This window comes from Vombatus ursinus, unplaced genomic scaffold (assembly GCF_900497805.2).
Source record: "Vombatus ursinus unplaced genomic scaffold, bare-nosed wombat genome assembly UNPS02014821.1, whole genome shotgun sequence".
NCBI classification, from domain to species: domain Eukaryota; kingdom Metazoa; phylum Chordata; class Mammalia; order Diprotodontia; family Vombatidae; genus Vombatus; species Vombatus ursinus.
Genome location: NW_020954599.1, coordinates 19,988,298 through 20,001,353, shown reverse-complemented (window position 1 = coordinate 20,001,353; position 13,056 = coordinate 19,988,298). Strand labels below are relative to the sequence as shown.

Here is a 13,056-nt window from a genome sequence, read left to right as displayed (position 1 = left end):
CTCCTTTTTGTCATATGACCGTTTCATCTTTTCTGGGCACACATGTCTTTATATCATTCCTTACGAATGAGTCACTAGAGAACACATGGCACGATTTACTATGCTCCCTGTGTATCTATAAATTGCTTTCAGAATCACCTACAATTTTGATTCTTCAGAGGTGATGGAGTTTTAAATTACACAAATGAGCATGGGATCCCCACTCAACTCTAATTAACCCTTTTATCTCCTGTATCAAATATAAAGCTCAGTTTGACAGAATAAAAAATAGTAATAAGCATTTATGTAGCACTTTAAGGTAAGCTGATTTCTTCCTAAATTCTTAGTCTTACCCCCACTAGACTATCTACTGTTCTTTGCACACGACAATGAACCTCTTACCTCCATGCCTTTGTTCCCATACCTGGAATGCCCTCCCTTCTCACCTTTGCCTCTTAGTTTCCCTGGCTTCCTTCAAGACTTAAAAACCACCTTCTGTAGGAGGCCTTTCACAGTCCCATCAGTTCCTATTGTGTTTCTCTCTGATGTTTCCTTCCATATTCTCTGTATATATCTTGTATGAGCTTGTTTATTTTCATGTCATCTCCCATTAAAATGTGAGCTCCTTGAGGGCAGGTATTCTTTTGTGGGTTTTTTTTTTTTTGATCCCTAGTGCTTAACACAGTGTCTGGCACATGTTAATTGCTTAACAAATGCCTATTGACTGACTATCCCATGACTTATAGTCATATAATATTACTGGAAAAATATTGGTGTTTAAAAGTTGGGCTTTCACTGCTAAAAGCTTAGCATCTTTTTTTTTTATTTTTTATTTTTTGGTGAGGCAATTGGGGTTAAGTGACTTGCCCAGAATCACAGAGCTAATGAGTAAGTATAATGTGTCTGAGGCCAGTCTTGAACTCAGGTCCTCCTGATTCCAGGGCCAGTACTCTACCCACTGCGCCACTTAGCTGCCTTAAAGAACTCGTCTTTTTTTTTTTTTTTTCAATCATTTTCAGTCATGTCCAACTCTTCATGACTCCCATTTGGGGTTTCTTGGCAGAGATACTGGAGCAGTTTGCCATTTCTTTCTCTAGCTCAATTTACAGATGAGGAAACTGAGGCAGACAGGGTTAAATGACTTGCCCAGAGTAATATGCTAGTAAGCATCTGAGGCCAGATTTGAACTCGGGAAGATGAGTCTTCCTAATTTCAGGGCTGGTGCTCTATCCACTGTGTTACTTAGCTGCCTGACCCTGGCATCTTTAAAAGCACTTTCTAATCTCCTAGAGTAATGTAGTTCATTCTTTTTCTTTTATTCCATTCTGAGTCAGCAACCTGTACATCTTCAATGTTTTTCACACACATGCCCACACATATACACAAACATTTACATGTATGTATATGGGTGTGTGTATAGATAGATATATATATATCTATCTATACACACACCCACATACACACACATTGATGGGCTCTCTCAATGAGTTGCCCATAGAACTCTAAAATTATGATCCTTTGAACAGCATTTTGTAATCTGAGTGACATACTTTTTTTTGTGTGGGATAATTACGTTAACATCTTTTGGTTAAGGTTATGTTATTTTGAAGTGACTTTGCAATATTCTGAGGCTCGGGACATTTATCCAACATTTATCTTTGCATAGGACTATTTAGATGTGAAATGGGTCAGCATGAAGTTGAATGATGTGCAATTTGGGTAAGCATATATAGCCCCCTGTTTTATGTCTTTCTTGATATCAATAGTCACTGGAATGTTGAACAGTTACTTCTGTGCTTGTATTAGCTATGGACTCTTATATGAATTTAAGCTGCATCTGAGAAATACCTTGCCTAAGCAGAACCTTTAAGATTGCATTTTGTCCTAATAAACCAAATCCTTTGAAAACAACAAATGCAACAGGATCTTAAGTTCATAAAACTTCATAGTCAGTTGTGGGATTGTGAAAATTGTTCTGCTATACAATATCATCTATGAAATAAGCATTGGGGCAGCTAGGTGGTTCAGTGGATAGAGCTCCAGCCTTGGAGTCAGGAGGACCTGAATTCAAATCTGGCCTCAGACACACAACACTTACTAGCTGTGTGACACTGGGCAAGTCACTTAACCCCATTGCCTAGCCAAAAAAAAAAAAAAAAAAGAGAGAAATAAGTGTTAACCTACATCTATTGTCTCTCTTCTTGGTGAGGAGACAAAATGTCCACTGACTGGGTAATTTCTGCACTTTTTTTCAGAATGAGATGATAAAACAACAATTCTCATAGGATAATATGTTAAAACTGGCCCAGACAGCCCCTCTTATGATGATATGAAACATGAGATGCTCATGTTCTAATTTGATATTACATCCTTAGCTGGATTCATTGCGCACTCAGGTCTAGGTATTAATTTATTATTTGTTGATGTTAGTTACAATGGCCTATATTACCTTAGTCAAAATTTTGTCTCATAAAAAAATTTATGAAGCACTTTGAAAAAGTGCTATGAACATATTATTATTATTATCAAGATTGACTATGAAGGCAAAAGAAGAAAATTTGGAATACTAATTGCACTATTGCATATACTTTCATGATTTTTTTTTAGTTTTACAATATTTATTAATAATACTATTTATAATTATATTTATATACTATAAAACTTATATAAATATATTATAATATTATTAATATTAATTGAGGTTCTCTATTCTTCTAACTTCTTAAGGTTGGTGCCAAAAAAAGGCAAAGCTGATATGTAGAGATATAAACTGGCAGACAAGCTGCCCCATATCCTCCAAAATATTTTGAAATTAATAAAGAGTGAGTGTGGGTTGTATTATTTGCACCAGTATCAAATTCAGAGTACTTAAGAATGCTTTAATTGGGTCACCTTGTATCAATTAAAATGAATGGAGCATTTCCTTCTTGGCCCAAAAATTTTCTTGTGTTTAGCCGTGACTAGAAGATGAGGTAGAAGAGCATGTGGCCTGTTTTCCCTTTCCCATCCACATTGTTGAGCATTCCTTTTCTAACAGCACAGATAGCATAATAATAACACATTTTTGAAAAATTAAAGGTTCTAAGTAGCTTGAAGGTAGCCATCCTACTATAAAATCCATCAAAACTTCAGGTGGGAGAGAGATTTACATGAGAAAGCGTTTCGCTTGGTCAGTAAAGAAATCCTAATTGAATTAAAGTTTAGGTAAAAGTATGTTTCACATATATGAAAGGGTGATCATGGCAAAGAAGGATTAGTCTTTCTTTCCTTCTGTGTGTGAGTATTTATATTTGCCCCAAGAGAACAGAACAAGGAACAACAGATGTAAGTTTTAACATGCCAAACTTAGGTTTGATATAGGGAAAAATCTTCCTACCAATGAGAATTCTCCACCTGAAATAGGCTGCCTCTTGAGGTAGCAGGTTCTGCCCTCACTTTGGGCTTGGACCTAGGCTGGAAGGTCACTTGCTGGGCATGTTGTAGACTCCTCTACATTTTTCCTCAGGTATGAATTATTCTAGATGGTCCCTGTCATCTTTCCTGAATCTGACATTTTCCAATTGCTTGGTACTTGGGATTAAAATCTTTGATTAATTTCAGAAAGGAAAGGGAAAAGGAAAAAAAAAAGTGAAATTTTACCTTCACTATGGTCCAGTGCAATTGTCTGCTCAATTTCTGCATAAGTACGGCTAGACCGCTCTTGGAGAGGTTCCATGGTACTAGTTTCCATTAGATGAACAATATCCATCCGATTGATCTTAGTTAGACACTCAGTGAGGCTTTTGTCTGCGGAATTAGAGAAGGAATATTTGTAATAAATGAGCTTTTGTTGGTGGTTTAATCCTCCCTGGAATAGCGATTCATTCATTGAGTAGCTACTGGAGCTTTTGACACAATAGAAGAAATGAGCTTACCATGTTGAAAACCAGTAGATAATGAAGGAATAATGCACACACCAGTACATGATAAATACAGTAGGGACGTAAATTTTAGGAAAATGTAAAATAAAGGAAAGACAAATATGGAATGGAATTAATCAAGAGAGGCTTCCAAGAAGAAGTGAATCTCAAGCTAGGTCTTTAAGGAAGTATAGGATATTGATTATCAGAAAGGGGGGAAGTTTTAATCTGTTTTATATCATAAAAGAATTTGGGCGTTGGGATTCAACAACAAATACATATAAACATAAATTAAACATTACAAATCCTATTCATTGATAAAGTTTCCTAGCTGACTCTTTTAAAAATAGTTGGAAAGTGACAACCAAAGAGGGCACCCTATTATAATGGAAATATATTATATCATTCTATTTAACACCACTACCGAGAAATTATCAGGTTTCTTCTTAATAATCTATCATTATTATTTTCTTCATGAATATTACGTTAGAAGATCTAAAGGAAAGGTATACTAACTTGCAAATCTAAAATAAGTGCTTTATTTTGTATGCTATTTACTGCTTACCTGTGGCGTGTTTACCATCTCTTTCAAGCCAGTATTTCAGTAATGCATGACTCTGGTCCTGTAGGGAATTAGGGTTTTCAATTCGGATTTGGTGAATTTGTTCTTCTGTGAAATCCAGTTCTCTTGCTAATTCTAGGAAGGAGAAAACCATTTTGTCAACACTTTTTTCCCCTTCTATTTATCCCAAGGTTTAAGTCACGATAAAGATTTACAATGGATGTGATCAATTAGTACAAAATTCTCTGTCATAATCTGACTTATATGGAGAACATTACTGTTTCATTTCTGCTCATTAATAATGACCGTACTGTTTTTCTGTGGGGGTTATTTTCCTCCAAGGCTGATGTATTTCATTCAATTCACTACCAGAGAAAAGAGAAGCATCATTAAGCAATTAGCGATGGCATCAGTATATAATCAAATTGTATGTATCAAGTTAAAGAAGACCTTCTTCTGTATACCTATAGTCATATCTTGGATAATTCAATTAGGAGAAATACTGAATAGAGGTTAGACGGCCATTTTGAAGATCCTTCAATGATGCCCTTTGAGTTCAGGATTCTAGGATTTTGTAAAGAAAAATATAGGAGACTTATGATGCTTCAAATCCAATTATCCTCAAGTAGACAGAATTTCTATGAGGCCTTTCTTTTACAACGAAGGTAATCCAATTAACTACTTGTGTGAGCCAGTTGCTTGATCCCAACCAGTCACTTTCTGAGTCTAGAAAAGTCCCTTTGAATGATGTTCAAATCTGTATTCTTTAGTCTAACATCTGCTTAGGGTCACTTAGAGACATAACGTCTATATGTTTAAAGCAGTGAAAAGATCTAGTGCCATTATATGTTATAATAACTATTTGAAAAATGCATCAAAGGCTTTATCCTAGAGAAGAATCAATAAGTTTCATAGAGTCGGAATGGGGAAGGGATCTTAAAGGTCAGCTAGTCTGACCATTACATTTTACAGGAAACTGATGCTTGAAGAGATTAACTAATTGTCCACGGTTATACAACTAGTGAGTACCTGAGGTAGGATTAGAATCCAGGTCTATCCATTATGCTATACTGGACTTGGGAGATGTAATATCTGGTTCTGATACTAGTTGCATGTTACTGGGCTAGCTAATCATGTAATTTCTAGCCTTAGTTTTCTTATCTGAAAATTGGGAATAATAGTGATTGCAATAACTCTACCACAAAGGATTGCCACGAGAGAAGTTCTTTGTAAACTTTAAAGCATTTAATACATTTGAATTATTATCATTACCATTAGCACACCAAATGGTACCATTTAATGTGGCTACCAGTGACAATCCTATAATTTTAAATTATACAAGTTTGATTTTTTTTTGAAAAGAACATGTTGTATCACCAAATCTTTGAATTGTTTTCAAGAGGGAAGAGTAATATTCTATGATTATCTCCATGTGGCAGCTTATATAAATAACAGGAAGGATTGAACACAAAGGCAATCCAACTTGAAATAATTACAATTAGGGTAAACTATGGCTTTAACAAGATATGTAATGTCATTTGATAATACCTCTTATAATCATTGTAATTTGCCTTACTGAATGTGTTTAAAAATTAGGAACTTTTAAAAAATTTTAATATTTGCCTAAGCCATATATTGGCTTCCTTTATTTATACTTCCAGTGCTTGGCATGGAGTTTAGCACATAGTAGGTGTTTAATAAATGTTTTTTGACTGACATCAAAAATTGAGACAAAATAAGCAATTTTTCTTAAATCTTGAATTGAACTTATCACACTGGATGAAAATTAGACTTGATGAGCATTTCTGAACCTAGTCACCTCCCAAATGCTCTGCTTTCCAATTCTTCTAGGGGGAATCCCATAATCTACACTTTTCCCCCATTGAACATACTTGGTATTCAAACCAGGGATTTGTCTTTGGAAAAACAGATTATTCTCATTTTACCTGTCCAACTAAAGCCAAGATGATCAGCAATATGAGCCAATCTTTCTTCAATGCGCTCTTGGTCATCCTGCGGATCTAGAGAAGGTCAAAGAAAAAACAGCCACAGGTTGTCTATGATACAGTGAGAGAAAATGACAGTACTGAGACATCACAAGTAAGGAAACTACTTTCCTAGTATAATGCTACAAGGTTGCTGTTACACTGAGAATTGTATCTAGTTACCTCTTGCCCTGAATTCGGGGGGGGGGGGGGGGAGGGGGAAGACAAAGTACCTAAAAGGAACCTTTGAAAACAGCTGCTTCCATAGCTCTTTCATCCTAAGTGGACATAATGATTGTCTATTTTTAATGAACTATCCTTAGGTTAAATGATGTTAAGGTACTACTTTCAAATGACCTGAGATCATGTTGCCTACCAAAAGGGGATCACCTTATTTTCTTCTGTCTTACAAGGTTCACAACTTCAGGACAGGTTAGGAATTGAGAGAACCTAGTCATGTCTTACACCAGTGATCTTGAGAATTGACCCTTCTAGATCTCCCTCAAACAGTCTCGAGCCTCATTTGAGGATCGAAAGAGATAATGAAATTAAAAAGCACTCTGCAACTCCTAGAGGGATGTGAGCTGATATTGTTGCCATTAATGAATTACATGCACTTGGAATATGCCAGAACCTCAAGGCCATATGTGCGTGAAGATGTTTGCATTTCAAGTGTGATGCTTGTCTCTCTGAAGCACTGCAAGCTGTCACACCATTCCCACAACCTGATATCTGCCAATTCACTGTTCCACCCACTGGTGGTCAATATTTAACAAAAAACAAAATCCCCTTTCCAGCACAATCGTTGCCCAAATCAGGGAGTTAAAATTACTCTTGTGAATTTCAAATCATTTTAGGATGACTTATGCTGTTTTAATCAATGGTCTCATGAAATTTTTGCAGTAGCTAATTGTAAGAGCAATCAAGTTGTCGGAAGATGTATCCGCTCTACCTGGCTATTTTTTCCTTTCATGTTTTGATTCACTTAATGATGGTTAATCCCTCCTTCTCAGTCAACTTGAGCCTTGCCAAGTTTGAGTTTTTGTCTCCTCAAAACACGTTTTTGTATCCATCTCTGCACATACCCATTTATCTACTACATATATGAAAAGCATGTGAGGTTTTATTTTTCTTTTACCTTTTCTTTGTTTGCTTAAAGGGTTTAGCAGTGGTAACCAACCTTTCTGTATCAAAAACAGATCCACAAGAACTGGAATTTCATGATATGTGAAATCTTCTTGAGCAAATTGCTTCCTAATAATTACAAAATTGCAGGTACAAATGATTTCAGAGTGCATAAGAGTGAGAATAAAAAAAAAAACACAGTACCCTTAGACTGCCAAACAAAATCAATTTGATCGTTTCTCCGTCAGCAACATTGCTTAAATTTATGGTCAAAATATTACTTCAGAAAAAGCAAAACTCAAAATTTGCATGGCCTGAAGTACATAGCAGCTACGCTAAAGGCAAACTAAACATTGCCCGGTTTGATCATAAATGGGAACGTTTTTCCATAAGCATTCTCATTATGCAATCTTGAGATTGTTTTCATGGACAACAAGAGTCTACAGAGAAAGCACAAAACACACACAGCTTACACAAGCACATTAACCACCACAGAAAGCTAAAAGAAAATGAGACACAAATCACCAAAAGAAAAGCAAAAAAATATATATATATATATTATATATATAAATCATGACATGCGTAGCACAGGGAATCCCAGTGGCTGGCAAATACCTTCAGCATGGTCATGGCCATTGTCATCAGGAATGCGCTCAATCAGAGTCTCAATGGACTCATCCCAAATAGGCCTGGTATCAAAGATGTCCTCTTGCACTGACTGTTCCGCCTCAACGGGTAGCACATTTTCAATTACAGAAACTTCCAGGGCACTGCTGCTTTCATCATCTGACACTAATTCTTGTTCCCTCTCTGATTGGGTAAGCCTATCTACTAACTTGGAAGCTTCATCACTAATCTCCTCAAAGAACTCTATGGAATTTCTATAAAGGTCAAAAAAGTGTTCCTTACTGTCTTTTGTGGGGCTAATGGTCCTGCAGGATGAAGAGGTGTTTCTACTTTTAACTGGCAACCTTGAGGAAAATGTCTTTGGTTGTAGAGTTCCCTCATCTGTTTCTAACTGGAGCTGGGTCTCCCCTGAACCCTCTCTGGCCTCTGATTCTACCTCAACATAACTTCTAGCTTTTACTAGATGCTTGGTCTTTGAATCCCAAGAGCCAGCATCAGATTCAGATTTACTTCGATTATCAGGTCCTTTGCTTATTGGGTCTGAGGGCTGAGGAGTCACTGCCTGCTGGTCAGATGTCTCTGTGTGTGTAAACTGTTGCTCAACTCTTTGGAAGGAAGCTTTGATGGGGATTTTAGACTTTGGTTTTGCTTCATCATTCTTACTTTCATCATTTGGGCTGAGTGGAGAATCCTCAGAAATGGAAGCCTCACTTTCTACAGGTGGCAATTCTGGGGACAAAGGTGGTAGAGTCCGGACAGGAATTTTGGACTTGCTTTCAGCAGAAGGCACGTTCTCTGTGGCTCCAGTGGGTATTTCGATCACAGATTTCTGATCCTCAGGGGAAGAGTCTGGGGACTCATCTTCTCGTTCAGAATAGACAGACCTGGTGACAGTAGAAAAGTCTAACTGAACTTCTGTAATAGGCTCGGGGGAGTCAGAACAAGGAATCTGGGCTGTGCTGGACACACTAGCCACATCACCAGTTTCCTGAGGGAAGAAAGTCTCAGCTTCTGTAGTGTCTGTGGAAATCACCTCTTTTGTGGTTGATTGAGAGGAAGCTGAAATTCCCACTTGGACTGGAATTCTTGGTATGTGTTCAGTTTTGAGGGCTCCAGCATCTATAGAAGCTTTTTCATCTGCTTTCTCACTCAAGTCTGTTGGCAAATCTGTTTCTTGTGCAATTGCTTCTTCAGAATCTACCACTGATTCTGGTAATCCTTCCAACTGAGAGGGTTCCACTGTTATCATCCCTTCTTTCGTGTCTTTGGATAAAGTCTCTTGGCTGGCTTGTTGCCCGATTTGGAAAAAGTGAAAACTTTCATCTGCATAGGTTCTTTTGGTCATGTCAATGGCACCGCTTCTGGTCATCTCGAACAGCTTTCCCTCCTGGAAGAGAAAGGGATTTTGTTCACTCGTAGGTGTCCCCTCTTCCGTTGGTGTTCTAGCAGGCGTGGTATCGGGTGTTGTACCCTGGGACTGCCTATCTACTGTCAATCCAAAAATCTTTTGTTCTTCTTCTTTCACTCGAGCCTCGAATGCTTCATCGTCTTCCCGTATTTCACTCCAGGAATCGGAATCCACATCCGTTTTGGTGATGATGACTTTACTTCTCTGCTCACTGGCAGATGCAGGCATTCCTAGGGATGAGGCAGGGTCACCTGTTTGCAGAGAACTTTCTTGTTTTGGTTCTATTTCCATGTACTGGTCCTCAAAAAGTGATGTCTCCTTTGAAACAGATCCACTAAAGGAACTCTCCACTGTTGTGTCATCAACAGTGGATTTTCCGGCAATAGAATGAGCTTCAGTGGAAAGCAAGTCTCCTGTCTGTCTAGGGATTGTTTTGGTCCTACTTTCTTCACTAGAGAAAAAGTATTGGGAAGGGACGTTTTCATAAGGGCTTGTGATCTGTGGAGCAGAGAGTCTATCAGTGTCAGCTGTATCAGGTACAGGGACACCTGTGGACAACTCATCTGTGTCGATAGCAATGGAGGAGTCCTCAGTAGGACCGCTCTTGGTAGAGCTCTCCAAACTGTGATCGCTTTTAGCCGTGTCTAATTCTACAGCTGAGGATGTGGCAGAGCTCTCTTTGTCTTGCTCTGTTTCATCAGATGTTGAGCAATGGGAAACTGAGGGCAAGAATTCAGAGCTTTCTTCACAGGGACAGTCTAACTTGGTGGATTCAATTCTGGAAACATCAAGATCTTGCTTTTCTCCTGCTATATCTTTTTCCTGAGTAAACTGCTGATGTAATGACTTTTTATGGGCTACCGATTCCTCTTCAAAATCATCACCAGTGGAAGTTTCAATACCTGGATGGAAGGAAATGGCTGGCTCATCAGGGCTGCCGGCTTCACATCCGTATCCGGTACAAGACTCTGCTTTGACAGTTTCTATCTCCCTGCTTGCGTCAAAATGCAGATCTTCTGACTCTTCAACCGAAACAGTGTCTCTTTCCTCAGGTGAAGGAGGTTCAGAATCTTTGTCCACTGTAGGCTTTGCTGGGTCTTCCTGGGTCTCTTCCTCCATTCTGAAAGTGTATTGCTTAGAAACAATGGGCTGGAATCCTGCTTCTTCAGGGCTGGAATTGGAATCTAAGTCAGATGGAAGCGGAGAAGGAGGCTGTACTCGGATGACTGGCTCCAGGAGACCTGAGTCAACACCCTTCTTCAGCTGGGTCAATTCGGGCTCACTCTCTGAGGACGAGGATGTCTTCCTGCTTTCAGATAGCACCACTACTACTGGTGTGTCCCCTTCCCCTTCCTCACCTGCCATAGGTGTTTTTTCTTCTCCTGCAACTGTATTGTCACTATCTGGCTCAGAGCCTGTAGAGGAGTCTTCTTGTTTACATTCCTTTTTGCAGTCCCTCTTCTGCTTGGCTTCCTGTTCCAGTTCATCAAACATTTTGATCTTGGTTACCATTTTAAACATTTCCTCTTCAGGGGTGAACCTCTTCTTTTCTCCATTTTCAGAATCCTCCTCCTCTGTACATTCAAGGATGACTGCTGGCTTAGGTGCACTAACATCAGTTGATTTGGGGGTGATTTCATAACTAATCTCTTCTGAGCTGGGGGTGTCAGGAGAAAGAGGACTCTTCCCAGAACTTTCCATTAAAGAGGTTTGTTCCAAGCTGTCATCCTCAGCACTACCGTCAGGGTCACGGAGAAGCCTGGAACGCACAGAAGCTAGCTCTGTGAAGACTTCGGCTTTGGAGGAGGGTGCAGGAAGTGGAACGTGACCTGTGAGAATTCCAGCCTTCATCTTTGGCTCAACAGGACTGCTTTCAAGGGAATCACGACAAGGGGACTCCTTCAAAGGACTGGGCTCCAAGGAATCGGGGGTTTTGTGGGAGGAGTTGTCTTCCAGGACTGGACTTGCTTCCAAAGAGTCTTTGTGACTGACTGCCAATGATTCATCAGCTACAGGGCTGAGGCCTTCGCTATCATGGCTAGGAAGGGAAAGTTCTAGTCCCTGGGGGCTTCTAACAATGCCACGGTGCTCAGATTCTGTCTCTTTGCCTTTCTTTACAGAGGTATCCAAGTCTTCATCTTTCTGTATGGAGGTGTCAGAAACCTCTGAAGCTTTTGTCTGATCTGTGTGTTCGGTGGTGGTTGGTTCTTTGTCCTTGCCACCAGCTTGTGTCAGGGAGGTTGAGCCATCGGGCATCAACTGACTTTCATTGCTGGCTTCCTTGGCAATTTCCTCTGATGCTTCCTTGGGTGGGCTTGTGCTACAGCTGCTGGTGCTCGTACCATCAACTTCTTGTCTGTGGCTTATATCTCTAGAACTGTCCTCACCGGCCTCTTTTGAAGGACACTCAGCAGGAGACTTCACGGTCTCACTAACTATAGCAAGTGGCTTTTCAGAAGCATCTGTCACATCTTTGGTCGTGGGGGATTGTTTGGCTGAATGGGTTTCACTTGGCCCATCTACCGTGGCAGTTTCCTTTGTTTCCCCAATTTGCTCATCACTTTTCTTTGGTGAGAAAGAAAGGCTTTCGGGGCTTGTCTCAGGAGTCTCTGCAAGTCCCTCATGCTTATAGCTTTCCTCTGAGCTAACCTGAGGGGGTGTCCCTTCCATGAGGCTTCCACATGGAGAAGCAGCCACCCCCTCATGTTTAAGGTTTTCACAGCTGACATGTAAAGCACTGCTCTGTAAAGTCAGAGCTGGCAAAAACCCATCCTTCATGTAGTCAGAGGGAAAAGTGTCATTGAATGGGCTTGTGAGCACTTGGTCTAAGTGGACCTGTGCCTTTCCTGTGTCTTCGTACTGTCGGAATTGTTGGTATTTGTCATTGTCTTCTAGCTCTTCCTTAATGACCTCAGAGAAGTCAGTTGAGGTTTTTCTATCTGGGCTGATCTGGAGATCAAGGTCTCCCAGTTCATCAGCTCCCTTTCCCTTTGTTAAGGAACTGTCTTCTGTACTTTCTTCTTGAAGCACTGAGTGAGTGGGTTCAGTTATTTTTAGACCCAAGACTTTCTCCTTCCCGCCAACTACATCTTCTCTCTTCATGCCTCCAGAGGAAACCCGAGCTCCTCTCTTGGAATCAGAAGATACTGTTGCCTGAAATTTCTGGCCTCGTTTGATTGTCTGACTCTCTGATTTCTGGGGGCTTTCTTTCTGTGTTAGTGTCTGCCCCCTTTCTTTTTCTGCTCGGCCTTTTCCTTTCTCTTGTGGTGGTTTTTGTTTTGCAGATTTGTGTTCGAATAATCCAGTTTTATGTTTAGATGGGTCCTGACCTGACTGGAAGGCTTTCATCAATTCTCGAACTGACATTGTCTCTTCAAGCCTTTCTGTTCTTGAAGATGGTGATACGGGTGGGTGCTTCTCTGTTTTTGAGGAGGGCGATACAGGTGGGTGCTTCTCTGCTTTTGAGGAGGG

At 39.8% G+C, this 13,056-nt stretch overlaps 1 protein-coding gene across 1 annotated transcript in view; it reads right to left on the bottom strand.

Annotated features, from left to right (window-relative positions):
- Nucleotides 1-13,056, bottom strand: part of ANK2 (ankyrin 2) — a 412,172-nt gene that overhangs the window by 25,567 nt on the left and 373,549 nt on the right. Inside the window, 4 exon segments of the mRNA XM_027837420.1 lie at nucleotides 3,619-3,765; nucleotides 4,444-4,575; nucleotides 6,387-6,461; nucleotides 8,166-13,056. The exon segment at nucleotides 8,166-13,056 is cut by the window's right edge and continues 10 nt beyond it. Of these exon segments, the coding sequence (XP_027693221.1) occupies nucleotides 3,619-3,765; nucleotides 4,444-4,575; nucleotides 6,387-6,461; nucleotides 8,166-13,056 (5,245 nt within the window).